Source organism: Podarcis pityusensis, assembly GCF_964106645.2.
Source record: "Podarcis pityusensis genome assembly, chromosome: 12".
Classification (NCBI taxonomy): domain Eukaryota; kingdom Metazoa; phylum Chordata; class Lepidosauria; order Squamata; family Lacertidae; genus Podarcis; species Podarcis pityusensis.
Genome location: NC_138037.1, coordinates 46,963,939 through 46,989,163, shown reverse-complemented (window position 1 = coordinate 46,989,163; position 25,225 = coordinate 46,963,939). Strand labels below are relative to the sequence as shown.

Below are 25,225 nucleotides of genomic sequence, written 5' to 3'. Positions count from 1 at the left end.
ATTTAGGGATAGTACATCTATTGACACTAGATTTGTCCGCAAAACTAAATTGCAAGATTCTGTTTCCGTCATGGATCAGAGGAAAGGCTACCCTCTCTTCTTCCTCCTGGCCCTGCTGCTGTTGCTGTCCTTGCCACTGCAGTGACCTCTGACCTCGCTCCGGGCATCTGACATCATATATCCATCAGATGCCCCCTCTGCAGTAGTTGCCACCTCCCAGGCAGAGCCGTAGCCGGGTGATCTTGCGCCCCTGGCAGAACCGTCCAGATTGCGCCCCCTAGCCACAAATTAGCTCTTCTTTCCGTCTCTCCTCCAACCTCCCTCCCTCCCTTCAATTCACTCTCTATTTAAAACCATTTCTTATGAGGCAATAATCGATATTTATATTTATGGACATATTTTTAAGCCGATTTTGCGCCCCCCAATGGTGGGGGCCCACCTCACCACCCCTACCTACGGCCCTGCTCCCTGTCACCCTACCAAAATCACTAGATCAGGGGGGACTAACCTTCAGATGTTGCTAGCCTACAGGTTCCATCATGCCAGCTGGTGCTGATGTAAGTCCAACAACAGCTGAAGTGTCACAGGTTAGCCACTGCTGTTTTAGGTGGAGCTTGAACATTCATCTCACTATTTGGCAGTTTCTTCTTTACACTAAAAGGCCTCAGGAGAAAGTATGGTATCTGTAAGTGTAAATAGGTGCTGTCTAGATTACAGTGGTACCTCAGGATGTGAACGGGATCTGTTCCAGAGCCCCATTCGCATCCTGAATGCAACGTAAGCTGCGACGGTGTGTCTGCGTGTGTGTGGGTCGCGTCTTGCTGCTTACGCGCATGCGTGTGATGTCATTTTGAGCATCTGCACATGCTCAAGCGGTGAAACCCGGAAGTAGCGCGCTCCATTACTTCTGAGTTGCTGTGGAGCGCAACTAGAACAAGCTCAACCCGAAGCACATTCAACCCGAGGTATGACTGTATAGGGAAATGTGCATTTTCAAGTTGATACTTCAAAACCCGTTTGATGGGGCACAAGCCATCAGACTTCCTCATTTGTCTTGCTCACTGCTATCACGACAATTCCCCAGGCTTGTTGAATTTTTAAAACAAGGGTGCATCCGTTCCTCTCTCTGTGTGTGGGAAATTATGCTAATGCAATGCTAAAAGTAATATATAATCAACTTTGGTGTCCCATTTTCACTTCTTCATTGACTATACAAAAGTGGCAAAGGAAAAAAACCGAGAAGGAAAGGAGGGCAGTGGGAATCTTCTACACAGTCAGGGATAAGGCACCCTGGGATATCATTTACGGATGAAAGTGTGTTTAGGAGACAAAAGTACCAGCTCACTGCACATCCCTTAGTAGATGAATCATGTAGGTAAACCCCCTGATACTTAATTGCTTGCTATATGATGAGCTGCCACTTGCTGTGTTGCTAATTAAAACTCTTCGTGCACACAAGCCTGAGCAGAGCAATGAGGATGCCTCTTTTCATATATCATTGCCTGAAACACACACACACACACACACACACACACACACACACACACTTCTCTCCTGTTGCAATTCATCATAGTGGAAAGAGACTGCCTATTAAAGGATGCTATTTGCCAACCCTTTCAGTGCGGCAAGAGTTTTCTGCACAAACTTGTCCAGGAGGAAGTCAGAACAATTTCTGATGCCGGTGTTGCCAGTGATCAAAATCCTGCTTGAGGTTCTTGCATGAAGTTGCATTTCTGTGAGAATAGTCCTTCGTCCTGTCTCTGTTTCTCTGCATTGCTTATAGTGTTGCACACCACTCATCTCGGAGCAGTGTGAGATTCCAGGCACTTACCCATGGTTTGGTTTCCTTAGAATGAGGGACAGCAGAGACGGTGGTGTCTTTATGAAATATGATGTACAGCCTGAGCCTTTGCTGGAGGGGCTCACAGCCTTAATACTCCAGGGTGGTCCTTTCATAGCTTCAGCCTTGGACTCAAACCAGAATCAGGTGTGGTTCTGTCTCCCCTTGCAGCCTGCCTGCCACGTATCACTTCTAGCTGGCCTCCATAACTCCCAATTCTGGCCTTTGTCTTTCTCACTACCAGGGAGTTGAAGGAGGCCCCCCCGCCCAAAACTCATTTTCTGTCTAGCACAGAGCCAATTTCTTTGTTATCTCAAGGGTCCATACTCAGTGGCGGAGTAAGCTGATCCGGCGCCTGGGATGGCGTGTGTGCCCTGTGCCCAGGGACAGTGTCAGATGGCTGTTGCGGTTGCTTGAGAGTAACCAGGCAGGACTCCAAACCTGTGTTTTACAGATTTTATTTTGGTGCAAACCATTTACAGTGAAGAGCTCCAAAGCTCATGTCTGGCTCAATCGCTAGCAGAATCCGGGAGTGGTCTTTTTTTGGACCTCCCCCAACATAAGAGTTTTGTTACCGCCAACCTTCTCCTTCCCTCTTTGCGCCTTAGGCTACTGCGCAGGATGGGCGATGGCAAGGGCGTGTTTCCCTCCTGTCCGGCTTGCCCAGGAGCGGTGTTAAGGCTCTCATCAGCATCCTCTGGTCCTTGCTCCTCTTGCCCACTGGAGGTGGGGCTTTCCTCCTCCCCGGGAGATGAACTGCTTCGCAAGATTTTCGGAGGCTCCCTGTAACACAACTGCCCTTCTATTCCTCGCCTCTGAGCTGATGGCAGTTCCCTGACAGGCGGGGCCAGCTGCCCACGGGGCACGGCCAGCCAGGGCAGGACACTCCGTGGAGCCTCCGAGGAGTCTGCCTGCCTCCTCCCGCTCAGCTGCCCTACAGCTGTGGGGGAGGCAATGGGCGGACTGTTTGGGGCAGAGTGGAGCCTGCCGGCACTTAAGCCACCATGTCACTCCCAGGAGAGATGCGTGGCTCTGGCGTGCTGCAGGCCCCACGGTGAGTGCCACCTGGCATTTTGTCACCCCCCTCAGTGGTGACATCTGGGGCAGTCCACTCCCACCACACACCCCTTCCTCCGCCCCTGCCCATACTTAGAGGGCCTCACCGGAAAGCTAGCCTGGAATTGAATCTATGCTGGATCCAGGAATTAGAAGGGGGCTCAGGCATACAGCCTCCCCTCCCTCACCTGTGCACAGCAATCGAAAAGGTTGTGGTTCAGTGGCGGTATGGCATGAAGTTAATTTCCTTTCCCCACTGCTACGTGTGATACTGTTCAGCTATCGCCTGAATGATCTCAACTGGCTCCACCGTTGAGAATTGTGCTAACAGAACTGAAGGTTGCTGATTGAGCTGCCCAGTAACATTAGGGAAAAGTGACAATTGTGACATGAGGATCATCCCTGTGCCCCTATCCATCACTTGCTTTATACGTTTTGTAATTTACAGGGTCAGCAGACCTCAAACTTTCCAGATTTATTTTGCTTTTTATGAGGACCCCTGAGACCTGCCAACCAGAGCCAGGAACAAAAGATGTATACTTAGAAATATAAGTCCAGGAATTTGTGAATGAAATAAATGAAGTTCTCAATCCTCCTACACATAAATCTACTCCTAGGGTGGTTACCCGCTTCTTCCCAACCAGCATTCTTTATTCTAGCAGTATATTTTTTGTTGAGGTGCGATTTTGTTGTTTTGTTACCATTGTTACTGAATGAAAGTCAGAAATCCAATTGTTTATATTTGGCAGGCTTTGTGCACTCTGGAGAAGCTATTAGGTCTGCAAATTCCCTCCACTTTTGTCGAAAGGCGGAATAGCAGATTTTTTTTTATTTTTTAAAAATCCCAGTAGTGAATGGGGAGGAAATGTAATAGATATGGACAGACCCTAAGCTGAACCAAGCAGCCAACAAAATGCCTCAGACTGAAATTTGGTGGTAAACTGCTATTAAACATGCAGTCGGTGGGCTATGGGGAGAAGGTGACCTGGCACTGCCTCAACCCAAACCACTGAAAATCCAAGTTGACCCAAAGAAGAACTTTATTTTAAACTCCTTTGTGAAATAGCAGTACTGCTTTTTAGTTATCCATTTGAGAACTCAAGTAGATTGAGAACCAAGGGTAGTAAAGGATTCTCAAACTACTTGTGGTCGTACTAGATATCCAAGCACCCTGTTTCTCTGGTTTGGAATGTGAATTTCTAGAGGTTGTAAAGTTTGGCCACATTTCTCTGAAAACCATTTCTCTGATAAGCCTTAAACGGCCTCGGTCCAGTATATCTCCACCCCCATCGTTCTACCCGGACACTGAGGTCCAGCACCGAGGGCCTTCTGGCGGTTCCCTCACTGCGAGAAGCCAAGTTACAGGGAACCAGACAGAGGGCCTTCTCGGTAGTGGCACCCTCCCTGTGGAACGCCCTCCCACCAGATGTCAAAGAGAATAACAACTACCAGACTTTTAGAAGGCATCTGAAGACAGCCCTGTTTAGGGAAGCTTTTAATGTTTGATGTATTACGGTATTTTAATATTTTTTGGGAAGCCGCCCAGTGTGGCTGGGGAAGCCCAGCCAGATGGGCGGGGTATAAATAATAAAATATAATAAGAATAAGAATAAGAATAAGAATAAGAATAAGAAGAAGAAGTTGTATCCACATTAGAATGTAAACTGAGCTTCTGGTGATTCCCAGTGTTTCACTACTCCCAGAAGTGATGGTCACCAACTTGAATGGCCTGAAAAGAAGATAAGGCTTTCAGTGGTCACCATGGTTGTGCTCCACCTCTGGGTTCAGAGCCAGTATGCTTCTGAATACTAATTGATGAAAACTGGAGGAGAGGGGCTCCTTGTGCTCAGGTCTTGTTTGCAGGCTTCACATGGACATCTGGTAGGTCACTGTGTGAACAGGATGCTGGGCTTAGATAGGCCATTGTTCCAGCAGGGCTCCATTTAAGTCCTTATGTATAGCTTTAAAACACCCAGCATCTATACCAAAACTCACTGTTTGAACAGTCAGCATCCAGAGATAACTCAAGCTCCATTCTGTCTCTTCCTTATGTTGCTGTTTCTTCACACATGCACTCAGCTTGATGATATCACCTTCAGCTCAAGGGTTGGGGGAAGAGAAAGGTGGGAGAAGAACACACCCTGGTTGTTTACTCATCTGTTAAAGACATGCTATTGAGAGCCATCAGGTAATATGAATAGCAAAGATAAATTGCTGAGGAATTTTGTCAGGATTATTAACAGATCCAAGACTGACAGTCTGCACTGGGGCTGCAGATTCACCACACATTTAAAGCACAGGACTTCTCCCAAATAATATTCAAACTGTAGTTTTCTAAGAGTGATGAGAACTGTAGCTTTATGAAGGGTTTCCAGAAACCCTGCCCCGGATTCCCTTGGGTCCAGGCCAGCACATAGCTGTCAATGTTTCCCTTTCTTTAAGGGAAATTCCCTTATGCTGAATAGGATTCCTCGCAAGAAAAGGGAAAAGTTGACAGCTATGGGTCAGCATTGTGAGTATGGGCAGTGATGTTCAACGTTCAAGGACCCCTGAAATATGTCTTGGGGGAAGTGAAGGTAGTAATAGAATACATCTTGGTGTGGGGCTTTTGGGGTGGGGGCTTATGGAGTCGCTTTTCGGAAGGGTCTCCTAATGGGTTTCAAAGTTTTAGAATTGAACTTTGAAAAAGCGAGGTTTTTTGGGGGGTGCGGTTGTTGGTTAGAGATCACCCAGTCATTTCAAGGCACATAAGGATTAGAACTGCAATCAACCCAGTCCCATGCTGGCACTCTAATCCAGGGGGGAGGAACTTGTGGTTCCCCATATGTTGTTGGACTCCAGCTCTCATCATTCTGAGATAGCATGGCCAGTGGTCAGGGATGATGGGACTTGTAGTCTCTCCCATCTCTTTACCTACTTTATTATGATTCCGATACCATTTCAAAGTAATGCGAGGAAGCGATGTGCAATAAAACCAATACATAAAATAGATTAATAGGTTACAATACAAATCCCAGTTGAAACGTACACAGGTGTATGACACCAGGAATGAAAGCATAAAAAGCTACATCTGCCAAAATGATCTCTGAAGTTTGTGGGCTTGTGTTTGGAAGCCAGCATGATGCAGAGGCTAGAGTGGACTAGGACCTGGGAGACCAGGGTTCAAATCCCCACTCAACACAAAGCGGACTGGGCTGACCTTGGGGAGTCACTGCCCCTCAGCCTACGCTACCTCACAGGATAAAATGGGGGTGGAGGAAGAGCCATATCTGCCACCTTGAGCTCCTTGGAGGGAAGGTGGGATAAGAATGTAATAATAAATATAATAAAAATATAAATAAGGCGTGTGATGGCTACTACCACTAGAAGAGTAAGAAACAGACTGTAACTCTGGGCATTCAAGAAATTAAGTATAATAGGGTGGTGAATGGGGAAACCGCTGCAATGATAACCAAGCAAATGGATGCTCATATTCAGGGGGAAATGCTTACAAGGTGAAACCCCTCTTCGTCTCTGGACTCTGAGATGAGTTGATTCACTTGTAGAAACCATTAAAGCAAAATTTGATCCTGAAATATGCAGTGGAAATGCAATCAAGTTGATAAGGGATACATTCCATTTCTCCTCTTGCTGTATAATTACGTTTCCAAGATCGTCCAGGGGCTCTTGTGTTGTCATAGTGATAATATCTGCAATAGAAAATATGTCTGATGGACATCTGTTGGCTATCTGTTGTTTCCTAATTCACATTATATTGGGCAACACCCCCCCCCCCAAATAGCCCAACAGCCCTGCCCTCATAGGAGACAAGCAGTTGGCTAACTTCATATACTGTTGATTAGAGGGGCAGATTTGCTGCTGACAGCACTCAGGTGCGACCTTTATAATGAGAGAGAGAACCACTAAAATGGAAGAGAGATTGGATTTGCTCTATGCTTTCCCTCTTCAGCAGAGATAACCCTGGTGCTGTTCATATTAGGGCTGACTAAGATTGACATGAGTTTTGAGCAGCTAAGTTCACAAGCTTCGACTGCTTTTCTAGTGCTGCACAATATTTTTTTTAGGTAGTTAACAGCTTGAAAAAAGGATATAATAGAGTTAGAAATGGCAACCAACACGAACAGGGGTCTGGAGAAGCTCCTGTTGGTGGTCATGTTACAAGATTTGGAGCCCTTTAAGGGACGTGGGTGGCGCTGTGGGTTAAACCACAGAGCCTAGGACTTGCCGATCAGAAGGTTGGCGGTTCGAATCCCCGCAACGGGGTGAGCTCCCGTTGCTCGGCCCCTGCTCCTGCCAACCTAGCAGTTCGAAAGCACGTCAAAGTGCAAGTAGATAAATAGGTACTGCTCCAGCGGTAAGGTAAATGGCGTTTCTGTGCGCTGCTCTGGTTCGCCAGAAGCAGCTTAGTCATGCTGGCCACATGACCCGGAAGCTGTACACCGGCTCCCTCGGTCAATAGATGAGTGCCGCAACCCCAGAGTCGGTCACGACTGGACCTAATGGGCAGGGGTCTCTTTACCTTTACCTAAGGTCAAAAGAAAGAAGTTAGTTAGGAACAGGTGCGGGTGTAGAGACCATGTCAGAGGTGTATACAATTATGCATGTTGTGTGGAAAGTGGATAGAGAGACATCCCCCCCCCCAAAGTACTAGAGTCATTGAGTAATGAGAGATTCAAAACAACCAAAAGGAAGGACACATTTGCACAGCACATAAGCTGTGGGATTTGCTACCACAAAGTATAGTGATGGCCACCAAACCGAATGGCTTTTAAAAAGCTTTTCCTTCCAAATTGCCATCATTGACATAGGTGAACCTCATGCCACATACATTCAGGGCCTTTAGGGGAACTGAGAACGATAAAAACAAACAGAAATGGTTGAAGTTCAAATAGGCAAATTGATTTTTTTATTGACGTCTGCTGCTCAGGGTTGGGAAAATAGATCTAACCGCAGATGGAATTTTACCTATGAATTTTGAGCATGTTACTGCGTCAACCCTCCCGTTTGAGTTCTATCCTACAGTTATTTCCTCTCTCACTCTCAAGCGGTATTTTTTCCTGAATGAGAGCTGTATCATAAAGAATTAGCACAGCTCTCTCTGTCTCTCTGGTGACAGGAAATAATAATTTTAGTGCAATACATTATCAGATCAATGGATTGTTGTTGTTGTGCTGTATTTCTGTCTAGTTAACATTTCAGCCAGTCTCTCAAGGACCTTGTTTGATATATCCAGAAATGGGGGTGGGGATGAAAAGTTTTTAATAACAGAATATTCTAGAATTGATGTAATGGGAAATGCTGAACAAACATACGTAAGATTTGCATCCTTCCTTTAGGAAGTGTCATGTGCATCACTGTTGTGGTTAGGACTGGCTATAATGTCTGCAACTGACAGGCTAAATTTATGAGTAACAATAGAACTGAGCTGTGTATAAAGGACAGATGGCTTTGAAGTTGAATTTTTCTTTCTTTGAGTGTGGGGTTGTGTTTGATGGCATATAATGTGTCTGGTGGAGTGAGAGAGAAATGCTTGACAGGCTTGAGGTTGTTCAATTACTTTGAAGTTCAGCGACTGACAGCATACCTCCAAAAAAAAAAAAGAGAGAGCAAGATTTTCTTTTCTCTTAATCCTGATGCTGCTGCTATTGTTGAGCTTTCGTGTAAAATTTTGACTGGGGTTATTCAGAAGCTGCTTCTGTGCAGGAAGAGCCAATAAAAATTTAGGCTATTTTTGAGATAAACAAGGAGTGTGAGATTTATGGGGCAATGCCAAGGACTTATTTTCTTTGTAGGTTTGTCAACCACATATTCTATTGCTGATTACGCAGGTAGTAAGTGCAAGGTGCCAGAACTCTGGTATTTGGTTATAAGCATCTTTGTGATTGTTGGCTTTATTGCAGGGCTAGGGAACTTGTGTCCTGGCAGATGTGGTTGGAATTCAACTCCCATCAGCCCCAATTAACATGGCCAGTGGCCAGGAATGATGGGAGATGGAGTCCATCCATCCCTGCTCTAGCTAGTAGGCTGTTGGACTAGTAATTTACTGTGACAAAGAACAACTTGAAGTACTATACGTCTGGCTTAAACCCTGAACATCTGTGTCAACTGAAAGGAACCTGCAATGGCACAATTGAAATAGCAACATTTCCAGAGGCATGTCACGTTCCCACACTGTTAGATATTGGAGGCAGAGCGCCCATGTGAAGCCCTGGATTCCACCTGATCTTAGCCCTAAACCTCCTGCTGTCTCCTGTTCATTTTCTCACTGACAAATGCCCCAAACCAAGTATGTCGTTGTCCATCTAGATCAGGCTTCCTCAAACTCGGCCCTCCGGATGCTTTGAGACTACAGTTCCCATCATCCCTGATCATGGGAGTTGTAGGCCAAAAACATCTGGAGGGGTGAGGTTGAGGAAGCCTGATCTAGATGAATCACGCCCATTGATACCCAAGGCCTTGAGATTTTATCGGACTCGATAAGGCCCCCAATACGATCCATTGCATCTGCACAAACAATTGAATCACCTGTAAAGGTAGGACTTGGTGTGTTTGGTAGGGCAAATAGACTGACTTATTAATTGCTGCTGCTGTATGCCAGAGCTTCAGCTTCCATCCTACACAATCTAAATCAGCAACACATGTGCTGCTAAATGTGCAGAGATTGTAGCTTGCAATCATCCTGAGTTTTGCAGCCAAGGCAGCAGGGTGGGTGGAGAGGGTATGGAGTGGCTCATGGTGGTGATGGGTCAGATTGCCCTTTACTGGAATGCACAGCATTCAAAAAGTGAGTGGATTGGTTGGCTTCAAAATAACATTTATTTTTTATATTAAAAAAAATACTTTGACGGGGAAGGGAAATGAATGCACGAGTTAACGTATCTTCTCAGCTGGGGCTAATTTTGTGATGCCTGAGAGTATTTGCTTCTTGAAACTTAATGGATCTTGGCAATGTGTTCAGCAAGGAGAAAAGAGTGTTTCATGGCTTAGGTTTACTGCAAAGGATGTATTCACAAATGGGCTATGCAACAAAACTTGGCGTGCTCCTATTCACTAATCCAGTCAGCCGTGCCCCTCTTCAGAACACTCCATTCCATCTCTCTTTCTATCATGTTTTCTTCCCTCCCCGTTTCCAGTCAAGTCAGAATTATGTAGCCACTGAGTGTGCTTTTATTCACTAAGCTGTTTGGGATGTATTTCCCCATTGGTTTCCCCCCTCCTTTTTTTGTAATCCTCCAGATTTTGAGTTTACCTTGAGCTTACCTCTGCGACATCTCTCTTGTGCATGGCTACAAGAAAAACAGGCCCTCACCTCTGAACACTGGAAATAGAAGGATATGTGTATCTATGTAGTTTAAGATAATTAGTATCCCACCAGTTGGGGAAATATTGGGATTCAATACCCAATACTCTGTGGGTTCAGCCTGGATGGCCAATAAGACTCCAGTTGTCAAACAAGACATTTATTTAGGCATTTCAAGGCCAGTGCGACACAGCCTCAACCAGCAAGTAATTAAGGGATGGCACCCTAAATATGAAAAAAAATAATCACATGCATTTATACATTTGCAAGCAAAGGGAAGCAAAAGGGCAGCTTTGTCCATGTATGGCAGTGCGCCTTTCTACTGGTTTAATCACAAAACATAGTGACTTTTTATATTTTCTTCCATGCTTTGTCCTAAACAGTTATAGCAACAGCTCCTGCAAACATGTCTGTTTGTTCTTCTCTCGTGGTTCTCTTGCAAACCCAGCCTTCACGTTCCAACCTTCACATTGCCCCCACACATTTTAACTTTTAATGTTATTTCTATATTTTCCCTCCAACACACATTTCCATCAATAAGAATATAACTTGCAAGACACATGCTCAGATAGTTTTCATGTTATACAGTGGTACCTCAGGTTACAGATGCTTCAGGTTACAGGTTCCCCTAACCCAGAAATAGTACCTCGGGTTAAGAACTTTGCTTCAGGATGAGAACAGAAATTGCGTAGCGGCGGCAGTGGGAGGCCCCATTAGCTAAAGTGGTATGTCAGATTAAAAACAGTTTCAGGTTAAGAACGGACCTCCAGAACGAATTAAGTTATTAACCCGAGGTACCACTGTATATCTTCTACAATGTAGCATAGTCCTTGTGTGCCTTACTACCTCTCTGAAGGTTGTGAGGTTTACTTGAATTCATATTAGGATGCTTGCTGTCAGCCCAAAAAATCTAAATTGTCATTTTCCTGGTGAAGATAAAGGCAGTTTGATATCATAAGGAAAACTTTTCCGGTAGGTATTGAGGGGAAAATACCAATCAATCTCAAAAGACAAGAAATAAAAGAGTGTGGTGTTTTTAAAATCCACAATAATCAACTCTTTCATTATGCTACCACCATTGCTAGATAATTTAATATATATATTTTTAACTAGTGTGTGTGTGTTGCTGATGTACAGCTTCCAAATCTATGAAAGGTTTAGATCTAGCATGGATGGATAACTCTGTGTAAACATTCATGTTCTGCTCTTTGACCAAGAACTATTGTGTTACTGTCAGTTTCACCAATTTGTTGAGCTCTGCCTGAGCAATCGTTTGTGTGGCTGTCAGAGGCAAGCCTTCTGCCAGTAACATGCCATGCCCTTTTGTTGAATTATATTGTGTTTTTCAATATTCTGCAACGCTTTGTGTCAAGAAATACAAAATGAGAGCACAAGAAATATGAGTACCGAATGTTACTGCGTTAGCAGGTAGAGTTGCTCTGTGGATTATTTTTGAGACTTCAACACTGAGGGTGTGGGGGGGAGGAGGAAGAAAATAAGCAACTAAACTACACATATATGTGCCATGTTATATTCCAATTAATAACCAAGTGATTAGCTACCTTCAAATGGAATTAAAAACCTAGGTAAATATATATGTTTCATAGCAGCCTCCTCATATTAAAAGAGATACAATTTTTAGGGCCACCACTGAAAAGACTTTGCACCCTATCTCTAGTAATCTGTGCCAGATCACCATTAGCCAACTGTGGTTAAGGGAATACTGTATTCAGGAGAACCCAGGCACAGACCTTAATTGGCATGGTCCATAATTGGACACTTTTGCTTCAGAAGAGGTACTGTGGGATGTAAAGAATACTGAGAACCAGGAGTCTTTCTCCCTAAACCATCTTAGGAAATAATCACTGAAGCAATCTTTTTGTAGAGCAGAGCTTTCCAAACTTTTCATGTCAGTGACACACTTTTTAGACATGCATCATTTCACAACACAGTAATTCAGTTTTCATAGCAAACTGGAGGTTAAACTAACCCTTTTCCAGCCCCGGCAGCAGCGTGGGGAGTGTTCACCCGACACACTGCAGCCGACACACTTAGCGTGACACACAGTTTGGAAAGCTCTGTTGTAGAGCCTTCCATGAATGATGAGGATGAATCCCAAAGAGCCATGCTTCTTTGATCCCTTGTCCCTGAAAATATTTTCTTGCCAAAATAGATTCTTCTTACTCTTCCCAGAAACTCATTTCTGAGCATTCCTGCTTCACAACAAGACTAACTCAGGGGTAGCAGGAGAGCTATCAACTTTGCCTTAATGCATGCCAGCAAAACAGATCACTACTCCTTTAACTGAGGACTGATCTTCTCAAGGCTAGTCAGACTCAGAACACACTTCCCCCAAGAGGGTGTAGCTTAGAACATGTGTCTCTGTATGAATATTTCAACCTTCAGTAGACTTTATACCAGTGGTGGATCTGCTCTTTAGCTCAGGGATGGAGATGTTCTTGGACTGCAGATGCCAACAGTTCCAGCCCCCATGTCCAGTGGTTAGATGTTATGGGAGCTGTAGTCCAGCAATATAATGAGGACCATGGCTCCCCATTGCTGCTGTAGTTGTCACCATGTTAATTAGCTTTGGTATTGTCAATAGCTGCCACAGAGTATTGTTCACACTAATGCCCCACTACGTGCTCCTCACTGGCTGCCAAGTTCTGCAACCCATCCAAAGCCAGGGTTGCAGATACTCCACAGTTTTGCACTATGATTCCAGGCAATGATTCCCCTGTGGAGTTTAGTCACAAACAGATTAATATGTGTCACTGTTATTTGTACAAGGTTATGTACACTGTGGAAAGCCATTGGGTTGTATTCATCTAAGTTGCTGTGCAAGTGGAATGATTTCTGCTTTCACAATGGGAGTTTCCCCTCCTTTGTTGGCATTTGGAGTTAAAATTCTCAGCAGAAGTGGAAGTTTACTGTATCGTTGTTGAAGGACTACACTTTACCCTGAATATCATCACACTGATTTAGGTGTGTTTAGGTAAATAAGAAAGCTACATTTATTACAGGAAATACAGGCATGATTGGAAATATCCTGGTTCTATCTAACTAAGGTGGAGATCCTTTGAGTTCTGCTTGCTCTTCTCCCATGGTGAGGATGAAGAAGAAAGAAGTAGGAAATGAGGTTAGGAACCCCAAGTCTAGCATCTGAGGGAGGGTCAGCACAGGTTTGGCCAGAAAGGACAATATGGGGAGGTTCTTCTCTCTGTTCCCTTTTTCCCATGTTGACAAATCAGCCTTCCAACATCATTTTCCTCCTTTATCTGCCCCTTCTTCAATCTTCTCCTGGGTTGGTGCAATGAATTCATGCAGAGGTGAGGAACAGGAAGTTCCATTGCATGAGTAGACATCATTCTGTTTGTGCAATGACTTAATTGGATCCACCGATTGCTTAATAAATGGATTAATATCTCGCTGAGCAGTGAGGAGCATCTTTTCATGCACGAATGCTTCAACAGGATCTGGGCAGTATTATCCAAATTGTCTAATTTGTAGGATACAACAGATTAGCAAGTGAGTTGCCACTTGGCAAATGCATATCAGTATTGACCCACAGATTAAGCAGTCACCTTTATATTGATTACCACAGTCTCAAATCAAGCCAGATCTTTTGCTGGTTATGCAGGAAATTTGCAACATCCGTATTGATTTTATATTTTGTGGTGGTACAAAAACTCAGCTGAAATAGGCACTGTAGTTTCAGCTCCGCTTCAAAATACAGTGACCCATTGCCTTTACTTACTTGAGAGTTGAGCTGGATTAACAAGCCTAGTTCTGTTGGCATCAGATGTCTTAATTTCTTTCCATTGTGGCGCTGTCTTATCACTTTCTATTTCAAACAGCTGGTTAGATGCTAATGAGTCCTTTAACATTGTTAGCGATATGTATATTTCCATATGCACGGTTTGCACTTTGTTCTAAGACCTTCTACCCTGCTGTCCAACTGCATTAGCTGCCGTAAGAGATCTTCTTAGCATTCGCAGTTATGCAATTGCCAATTCTTCTCATCTTGTCGTCTTTCTGAATTTATTGATGTTGCTCATTTTGCGAAGAGCTCTTTCCCTCTTTCCATAGATGTCATTTTAAATAATCATCCCTGATTGTTGCCTGAGTTGCACAAATACCAGCACACAAGCAGGATAAATTAATTTTTCATGGCACTGGCCTTTTCTTTGGAAGGAGGTAGCTCACCTCTTGCCTTTTCCATAGTAAGTGTTAATATATATTCCATTTAGTGCTGACAGTTTATACTTTGTCCTCATTAATGGAGATAATTTTAATAGGCTGCAGCATTACCACCATGGAGATTGATCAGAGCTGGTCCATAAAGAATACATTTTCAGCTCTCCTTACATGGTTGTCTTGAATAGTAGATGATAGAAGATCCTCTGCCATTTAATGGATGTCAGCTGGTAACTGTGATGTTAAATGGTTATAAAATGCTGTGTGTGTGCGAGAGAGAGAGAGAGAAAGAGAAAGCGAAAGCGAGAGAGAGAGAGAATGAAGTATTTAAGTGCTGTTTTAGAAAGCACTTTAATAGAAGCTGGAATGATACTAAGACTACGGTGCTATCTAGCTCTGTGTGCTGCTCCCGGGGGGGTTACCGTGAGGCGTGGTCTGAGTCCGGTCCTGGGTTGAGGGACTGGAGGCTGTCCAACAAGGGCGAAGCGGGGTCCAAGGCAAGGAGCCAGGCATGGTCAGGAACTCCAGAAGAGCAGGTCAGGGTGCTGGCAGGAACAGGTTTCCAGCGATGCTGCTTCCTCAACCTGGGCCTGGGCTGACTGGCCTTTATCTCCTCTGAGGCCTAGGGCGGTCCCGGCCCACAGGTGACTTGCCTCTCCTGGCCTTAAGGCGAGCACTCCTCCTGAGAGAACCTAGTTCCCTCCGCCTCTCTGCCCTGAGCCTCTGCAGCTCAGGAGAGGCTGGAGGGTTACTGGACCCAGAGGCAACCTCACCTTCCCCTGACAGGGCTGGGAGAGGAGCACCTGCAGGCAATGGGTCCTCAATCACCTCCGGAGCCAGAGTGTATTCATCTGGTGTCTGCTCCTGAGGATCTGGCAGAGGTGCGGACCCTTCAGATTCAAGCCCTGGAGGCAGGGACTCCTGTGCAGGCTGGGATTCCTCAGGTTCAGCCTCTGAATCAGATTCCCAGGCCATCACACTCTGTATTATTTACTCTGACTGTCAGTGGCTCTTCACAGTCTCAGAAAGGACTCTCCCCCGCTCCTATCTTGGACCTCTGCATGCAAAGCAGATGTTCTACCACTGAACTACAGCTCTTCCCCTTCAGAAAAAAAATCAGCTATGAACATTTACCTAGGAGTAAGTTCCATTGCAACTAGTGGGACTTACTTCTCAGCCAACACACATAGAATTAGACTGTAAATCAGGAGATCAAGATAATTTTAAAAAATAATAATGAGGAACTGAACACAAACAGAATCAAGGGGCTCAACTAAACTGAGGACAGAACTTCATGTTACACCAAGAAACACAGGCCTCCCTCTTCCTCCCTATGGATGCAGAATAAAGGAAATTAAGGAGTGTATATTTTGAGGGACATATGCAAGAACGAGTGCTTCGTGCTTCTCTCACCTTCCACTTTATCCCTGTGAGCAATTTACATCAGAACTCTGTGCCAAGCTTATTTCTAGTCTCCAATCCCAGCAGGGGAAAAAGGGGTAGCTGGAGGGAGTAGTTGTGGGGAGAATGTCGAAGCAGCCAAAGGGTTCAGAACACTCCTCAATATTATCCTGTGCTCCCTGCCACATTTCTCAAATTCCAAGAACACATCCATTGTGAGCAGTTGGTGGACTAAGGAGTAAATTTACTGGAGCTGGCCATGGTGCTGAACTGCTACTCACAGTTACTATACCACTGCAGACATTACCAGGACAGAATGTAACAAATGCCTGTGTTGAATGTCTATTATGCATACCTCTCTGAAATGAAGAGAACTTGCAAAAGTAAAAAGCATGCTAAAGGAATCAGAAAACTGCTTTGTCACACAGGCAGCTCAAATCATGTCAGTTTGGTTAGTGAGTCTGCTCAAATGTGGATTTATAGCCAAGTTTTGTTGGTATTACATTGTTTTGCTGTATTCTACTGTGCTGTTGTGTCTTTATTGGAGTAATGGCAAGTGATAGAGAAGAATCTGATGGAAGAGGATTTTTCTCTTAAGGTGGACGGGGGGGGGGGACACCTGACTTGCTAAGCAGTACACAGGCTTGTGTTCAAATCTCATTCCTTCTTAGTTGAAGGCTCACTTCGTTGTTACAGAATCTCTCAGACAGAATAAGTGAACTTTAAATATACAGAAAAGTATCAACATGGGCTCTGACGATATGGTCTCTGAATAAATTGCTTAACCTCTGTGATTTGCCATCTGTAAAATGAGTTGACAGGAAAGTCATACAAATTGACACTGGAAAACTATTTGGGGATCATAAGGAAGACGTTGCTTCCAAGCCATTGTTGTGTTATAATTACGTTGGGAAGGAGCACTGAGAGCACTGAGATGAACTTTTGCTTCAGTGGGTTTCTGTCATTACTATGCATGAAAATGTGGCGGCCTTTCTTTCTGGCTGATGATTTGAAGTCATTGCAGCATACGTTTATCCAAAACATGTCGTAGTCTCAAAGTAACATTCTCAAACAGGACACAGAATGAATATGTAGTCCGGCCGGAATGAAGGTTTTCATTGCATCAAACTCACAATACTTCCCTTTCCCCACAAATATTCTTCCATCCTTCCTCTTAACAAAACTATCCATTCTAGAAGCCCTGCGTGTAATCCTAATTTCTAATGAGATTAGGCATGGAGTGGAGCAAGGGTCCACTTTCTCTGCAGTAACCCTTGCCTTTGGATTGACCTCCCCTCAAAGGTGCATCTCGCTACAGCATTGGTGTCATTTCATAGGCAGGTAAAGACTTTTTGGGAAGCAGTGAGGTACATTGGACATCTGAATATCTGTCGACACTGCTGGTTTTATTTGCAAACCAAATGTCATATCTTGTTGTATGTTTCAGTTTTATTGTTTAGTCTTTGGTTTAGACTGTGTATACTTGTGCCTTGAGACCTTTGGTTGAAGAGTGGATTATAAATACATTTAATAAGTGAGTAAGTCACTGGAAAACGTCATACACTTAGGACACTTCAGGGCATGGTAGACATGTAGGCAATAGGTGCTCTGAATTGGACCATCGGGCATCTTCAGGAATCATACCAAATACTGCTTGTCCAGCTGGACTTATAAAATAAGACATGGTACAGTGACCAAGGTGGTTGAAAGGGCTATGTCAGTGCTAAACCATTACCCTAAGGCATGTAGCTGAATTTCCAAGCAGCAGTTCTAGGGCACAATAAATCTATAATGTCACTGCTCTGGTTTTCATACTCAAAAGTGAATCATGTTATTTGAAAGCATGTGCAACAGCAACACTTCTAGCAGCTACCATTAAAATAAGGGCTACTATGGTGCTCTCTGAGTCTTAATTTGTACAGTCTTTCATTTGGCAATTGTAGCTGTTCAGTTGTACTTTAAGTTTGATGTACTCTGTGCAAAAATTGCAGCGGCTGATACAAATAATAATAATAATAATAATAATAATTTTTATTTATACCCTGCCCTCCCCAGTCAAGGCCGGGCTCAGGGCGGCTAACAAGCAATAATAAAAACAAGTTGAATGAATACAACTTAAAAACAAGATTAAAATACAACATTAAAATATTGAAACAATAAAATACTAAAATGCAGCCTCATCATAGGAGGAGAAAGGAAAAAGAAAAAAGAAAGAGGGGGAGGGAATCAAATTGGCTCCAAGCCAAAGGCCAGGCGGAACAACTCTGTCTTACAGGCCCTGCGGAAAGAAATCAGATCTTGCAGGGCCCTGGTCTCATGAGGCAGAGCGTTCCACCAGGCCGGAGCCAGTGTTGAAAAGGCCCTGGCTCTGGTTGAAGCTAATCTGACTTCCTTAGGGCCCGGGACCACTAGGGTGTTGCTATTTATGGACCTTGAGGCTCTCCGTGGGGCATACCAGGAGAGATATAAAATTTCAATCTGTCATGTGTCCCCATCAAGTGTGTCTAGGAGGGAGAAGTATGAGGCAGGCAGGCAGATTCTAATTCGTCAAATTTCATGTGCCCCCACCCCCCGCCAAAGAAACTAGTTTGTATTTTGTACTTTGGCATCTATACTCAGATACAAACAATCCCTAGCCTTGTTGATTACATATTTCCTTCTTTCCCAGTAAGGATTTTTTTTCTCTTTTACGTAAGGTTTTTCTTTTTTATATATAAAAAATCCTTTTTTTGAATCACCTTCTATTTGTGTATGGGTCTCTTTTCTAGCTATCTCTTCTGCCATGAGGTGTGTCACTGGTTAATGAGAAATGACTCTGTAAGGGAGTCCCTAGGTGACATGATGTACCTTTTTCCCTGATGAAAGAAAGGGAAAATGAAATCAACGTGGCAGTGAATGAAAAATGCATTACGGTGTGACCTAGAGAGGACACTTCCTCCTCAAACCCATCATGTTTCTGTACTATGTCCCTCTCAGAAATACTAGCTTCTCACCAGGGAAGGACTGAAGGAAGCGGCTAATAAAATACTAATGTGCTGGTGAAACATTGGAGGGGAAAATACTAAAGCAAACTATAATAACAACTACTCATACATAATTCTCCATTTAAGATGCAGCAGAATATTCCGCTTATCTGCCTTTTATGCAGTCTGGTTTGGGTGTGATCAAAGGTGCTATAAAATACAGTGGTACCTTGGGTTACAGTTGCTTCAGGTTACAGACTCTGCTAACCCAGAAATAGTACCTCGGGTTAAGAACTTTGCTTCAGGATGAGAACAGAAATCGCGCGGCGGCAGCGGGAGTCCCCATTAGCTAAAGTGGCACCTCAGGTTAAGAACAGTTTCAGGTTAAGAACGGACCTCCAGAGGTACAGTGGTACCTTAACCCAAGGTACCACTGTACTTTTCTTATCCTCCCAACTTCCATGCATTCAGACTTTACTGGAATATTGCAAATTAGTGATTACACTTAAGGGCCAGTAGCAAAGGGCTAGTTGGTCCTCCTGCTACTTCCTAACTCCGTTTCAGTAATGTAGGAATAGAGTGACTGGGTCATGGGAATAATAGAGGAAGAACCACAAGCCCCACTCTGTCCTTGGATGCTGCATATAGAAGGAGTAGGTTAAGTGTATAGCATTATATCACGGAGAAGAAAAGATATTTATTAGATCCGAGCGGAATGAGGCAATCAGGTTCTGTTCCTTAGAGAGATTTCCCTCCACCTCTCCTGATACTGAAGTCATCCAGGTTGGTTTGTTTTTAGGTGTAATCATTATCAGCCCTATTACAGTACATTTCAAGAGTCTTGTGAGATTGGAATGATGCAAATGTTAACACCCCATCTAATCTGTTTGGAAAGGTGGAACAAGTGCAATGTTTTAAATAACCTAGAATGTAGCAGAATGGGGTGATGATACTCTCCTCACCCCCCCCACCCCACCCCACCCCATTGCTCGCTTGAGATGAAAAGGACACAAAACTTTCCAATAATTTTGTAACTCTGAAGCTGTGGACATCTATCCCCTAGCAAGTTTCAAAATTCAACACTTCCTGATGCCACTGCCTTGACATATTGGTACTTTAGCAAGACAATCCCCACCAGTTAATGGCCAACCCATAAACCAGGGTTGTTGAAGCTTTTTCCGTCCAGGGGCCACATTCCCTCTTGGGTAACTTTCTGGGGGCCGCATGGCAGTGGAGGATGTGGGAAAAGTGGATATGGAGAGAAACTCTCCATCCTCCATCCAGGCAAGCAAACTTCAAAGCCCTCAAAGGTAGATCTTAACCCTTGTCTCACACAGAAGCGGGTGGGCCCTCCCAGCTCCCAGCTCCCAGCTCCCAGCTCCCAGCTCCCAGCTCCCACCTAGGAGCTTCTCTTTCTTCTCCCACCCTGGGAGGTCTTACCTTCTATGCCTCTCACAAAGGGTCCTTCAACAACCATCCACCACTTTCATGTGAGTATCCTCATTAACCCACAGTACAGGACATTGAAGAACAAAACAATTCAGTAAACAAAAGCAAAGTAGATAAGAGAAGAAAAAAGGGGGGAAAGGAAGATAAAGCTCATTTTAAAAATCAAAAGAAAAATTCTGATTCTAGTATTTGTGAAATACAAGGGCACATTCCAGCCAAGTGAAATCACTAGAGAAGAGTGCAGAGCCAAGTCAGTGTGGGGTGTGACCTGGCAGCTATGGCTGAGTTTCTGCACCCCTGCCATAAATTCATAATAATGCCAAGGATGCTTATTTAAAATCCAATGCAATAGCAACCTGCGAATGTGCAGCTTCTCTGGAGCAGCAGAAAACAATCTTTCTCCCTCCTCTATGTGACATCCTTTAATATATTTGAACATGGCTATCATATCACCCCTTAACCTCCTCTTCTCCAGGCTAAACATGCCCATCTCCCTTAGCCGTTCCTCATAAGGCATCGTTGCTTTCACAAGCATGATTCCAGCAATCATTACAACCGCCATGGAAATCCCTGGAGAATCTCTGGATACTTTTGATGGCTACTTGGCCAGGATCAGAGACAGCATGCCTCTGAATACCAATTGCTGTGCATCACAAGTGTTGTGCTCATTGCTTGGCTCCTGGCCTCTCCCTGCACATCTGGTTGGCCACTGTGGGAAAGAGAATGCTGGACTGGACTAGATAGGAACCCAGGAAGGATCCTCTTATGCCCTTAAGTTATTATGAATGGTGACATAAGGGAAAGTGCCAGTAGTTTATCTAAGGCCACCTGCTGCGCTCATGGATGAGCTGATATTTGAATGGAAGATTTCTGTTCCAGCTCATCCTTCTTAACACTGTGCTTTCTGCCGCTGCTATCTCTATACCAACTGAATATACCAATATCATTTCAAAAGATCATTGTCCTTCTGCATTCTGTAAGTCACCAGTTTTATTGCATGTGTGATGGATATGAAGCATGAAATTCACTGTCAGTATTGCAAGTGGGACTGCAACAAACTGTTGTGGAATAGAGTGCTGCTGTTCAAAATTCCAGCTACTCCACTCCACCGCAATACCTCTCCCACTCCAATATTCCTGTCTCCTCACCCCGGCAACAGACATGAGGAATTAGTACTCAAACCTCGCTATGCACACCACAGATTTAGACATCCAAACAGCTGGACCTGCGTGTACTCTAAACAAATAAGCAGCCTTAAAATTTCCCATAGGAATCAATGGATATCATCAACTTGTTATGCAAACGTTCACCTAACCAATGATTTCCTGAAAACACATTGTGTTCAGGTAGTGAGATCTGTGTGTACTTCAAAGTAGTAGGAGTATATATAATAATTTCATTCAGGGCCATCTTAAGCATATCCGGTGCCATGGTGCAAAGATCCCTTCAGCGCCCCCCCCACCCCCCGGTAATGCCAAAACAAGGGAGGGGGCTGGTGGACATGCTCTCTGGCATTGGGGCACCCAGGAAGGCTGCGCACCGCCTTTTGCCAGGAAGCAGGAGGAGGACAACGACCGGGAGCAGGGCCATCTTTAGCGGATGCAGAGGCTTGGGAGGGAAGCTGCATGCCTGCCAGTCATATAGTTGGCGGGGCACAGCTGGCAGGCATGCAGGGAAAGGAGAGGCTGCCGGCAAAGCCGCGCCGCTCCCCCACTCGCTAGGGCGCCCCTGAGAGGCCAGCGCCCTGGCGCAACGAACCACTAACACCAATGGGAAAGACGGCTCTGATTTCATTGATTTATCATGTTCAGGCCCTGAGTGCCATTTGGTTTTGTAACCAAAGACCACACCGAGCAAACATGCTTGGTTTATTGGTTAGAAATTGTCCCTTATTCGAGAACTGAAGATTCTTGGAACAATCTCCCTCCGGATACAAGAATACAGTGTTCCTGTTTAAAAGTGGTTTTACCATTGAACCTTTCCCTCTTTTTCCACAGAGAATGCAGAAAATGAGCAACATCTATGAATCAGCAGCCAATACTCTGGGGATCTTTAGTAGCCCATGTCTGACGAAGGTGGAACTGAGAGTCGCATGCAAAAGCATATCAGACAGAGATGCCCTCTCCAAGCCAGATCCTTGTGTCATCCTGAAAATGCAGTCGCATGGGCAGTGGTTTGAGGTAGGTGTCCAATTAAATGTATATTGGAGGGTTTATGTGTGTGCAGTTGACTTGATATCCTGCTGTACTACCCATTGCTGCTGAAAACTATTAATCAGTTCTCTAGGCTGCAATCCAGCAAGGCCCTTTGAGGAGTCTGGGGATGCTAAGAGCTTACAGCCACCAAGGTGCTCTGCTTAGATTTTGGGCTAGCATCAGCCCCTTTCTCCCCTTACTTTTGAATCCATCAGGGTTAGAAAGCGGCTTATAATATGACAAAAGGAGTCTGCTGCTTGGTGCAAAAATAGGTTTTATGTTTTTAAAAAATCCCCACTTCTAACTTATATACATTTTGGTAGAGGAAAAATAAAGATTTCTGCAAACTGTCTCACTAAAGCATTTCTGTAACTCATTGATTTCAAATGAGACTTAAGCTGAAATCAGGGAGGACTTAAGTGCTTTATTTTGCTTCAATTGTTCCTCCTATAGACCAACTTATTTGGATTATGTAAGGAATGATGGTGAGAGGAAGAATCAAGAGTGCAATTCCTTCTGGAGATTTTATATTCCATGCACACTTATTTGATAGCCTATTGTGCTCAGTGGGATTTATTTCCAAGTAGAAATGAATAGGGTTGCAATGCAAGAAGCTGTATTATTTCCTCAATGTTCCCAGTGATAAAAATACTGTATGCATGACCAAGAATGGAGAAGAATTTCATTTGGTCTGCACATTTAATTCACACCTCCTAGATTAATACACAGATCAGAACATACTTATCCTTCAGGTTTTGCGCTTCTCCAGATTTCGCAATACAATTCTTTGCTCAAAAACATTCACCCAAATGTGTTAAAATGTATATTTTAGGATGCATATTTAGAAATGTGCACAATCCAAAAATTCCAATCCAGTAACAGGAGCTGCATGAGGAATCCTGCGTGCTGGATTTGTAGATAGGCAAAGCAGGGGAAACTTCCATTTGCATTCATAGCATGGGTCCCTATTTGGTAAGAACGCCTGTAAATGGGAGCCTTCCCCCCCTTTGGTTGCAACAAGTTTCACGGAAGGAGGCCATTTAACACCTTAAAAAGTTAATATTGCTTGTATGCTTACTTCCTGAGACTGACTTCAAAAGGGAACTATTTCCTGCTTAACTCACAGGGCATTGAGATCTTGACCCAAGTGTTACGAAGCTAGGATCATATAATCCTACTGAAGTCACTTGGAAGTTGGATATTCTATTACATTCAATGGGAATGTGCAAAAACTCCCCTTCTGAAAAAGCAGAGTATATTTAGCATCTCTACTGTCCTTGGGACAGCTAAAGATCTGCCAGCCTTGACCTTGGCTTAGGGTAGGCTGGCACATCTCCAGAGATCAAAGCTTTTGCTGTGCCCACTCTCCAGCTCTGGAAATCTAGCTCTGTAACTTCAACGCCACCCTGCCCCAACAAATCTTGCCTTCACCACTTCTCTTAGACATTTAGCTTCTGCTCTTCACTGCCTCCTCCTTGCTAGACTCAGTACGTTTCTGAGCACAATTCAAAGTGTTGGCGCTGACCTTTAAAACCCTAAACGGCCTTGGTCCAGTATACCTGAAGGAGCGTCTCCACCCCCATCGTTCTGCCCAGACACAGAGGTCCAGCTCCGAGGGCCTTCTGGCGGTTCCCTCACTGGGAGAAGCAAAGCTACAGGGAACCAGACAGAGGGCCCTTCTTGGTAGTGGCGCCCGCCCTGTGGAACGCCCTCCCATCAGATGTCAAGGAAACAAACAACTATTTGACTTTTAGAAGACATCTGAAGGCAGCACTGTTTAGGGAACTTTTTAATGTTTAATGTTTGATGTTTTATTGTGTTTTAATATTCTGTTGGGGGCTGCCCAGATGAATGGGGTATAAATAATAAATTAAAAGAGGTTTAGACAAATTCACAAAGGATAAAGCTGACATCAAGGTTATCTACCTTGATGTTTATGTTCAGTGTCGGAGGCAGTATGCTTCTGAATACCAGCTGTTGGAAACCACCAGAGGGGAAAGTGACTCAGGTCCTGCTTGCTGGCTTTCCATAGGCATCTGGTGAGAACACTAGGCTGGACTGGATGGGCAACTGGCCTGGTGCTTTAAAATGTTTATATATATATATGGATTTATCCAAAGAACTACAGTTTTGCCTTATACACACAGATTAGGTGGGTGGGGATACAGAAATGGATAGAATCCCCCAGCCTGTCATATAGGGCAGTGGATAGTCACTCTGTGTCTTTGATAATCAGATACTCTTATTTCTCACAAGAAAGAGAGGCTTAGCATTGCCATATGTGATATCACCAACGTGTAAAATGACCTTTAAATTGGAAATTAATTTTAGGATAACAGGATTAAAAATAAAACCAACAGAATGGATTAATCACCGACAATAATTAAGGCTTATTCTGTTGTTACATAAGGTCACTCACTTCAAAACACATTAATTATGGAAACAAATTTCACAGCAAAATTTGCCAATAGCAAGAAAGAGTGGCTCTGGCATCTACCATATGTCTTAGAAACATTCATAAATGTCTGCTGTTGCCTCTTAAACAATTGTACCCCCTCCCCTTAAAAATATGTATATTTGTGCTAGCTGGTATGACACAAACATCTTGAAGTGTCTAGAAATGTGGCTGCAATTTCCCTTTTGAAAATACATGGGGTATGAGTTGCAGATCACAGCTGCAGTCCTAACCACATCTAATCAGAAATAAGTCCCACTGAACAATGAGGCTTTTTCCCAGGTAAAAAGGGGTAGGATTGCAGACCAAGGCAGGGTCTCTTGGAGTTAACGAAAATGATGTGTGGAATTCTCAAGCAAATACTCCAGA

At 44.1% G+C, this 25,225-nt stretch overlaps 1 protein-coding gene across 4 annotated transcripts in view; it reads left to right on the top strand.

The window, feature by feature from the left end:
- CPNE4 (copine 4) overlaps positions 1-25,225 on the top strand; it is a 199,116-nt gene that overhangs the window by 40,081 nt on the left and 133,810 nt on the right. For all 4 annotated transcript variants that reach the window (XM_080974819.1, XM_080974816.1, XM_080974817.1 and 1 more), the window contains one exon: positions 22,204-22,386. In XM_080974819.1, the coding sequence (XP_080830945.1) occupies positions 22,207-22,386 (180 nt within the window). In that variant the 5' untranslated portion in view covers positions 22,204-22,206. The remainder of the gene's footprint in view (positions 1-22,203; positions 22,387-25,225) is intronic.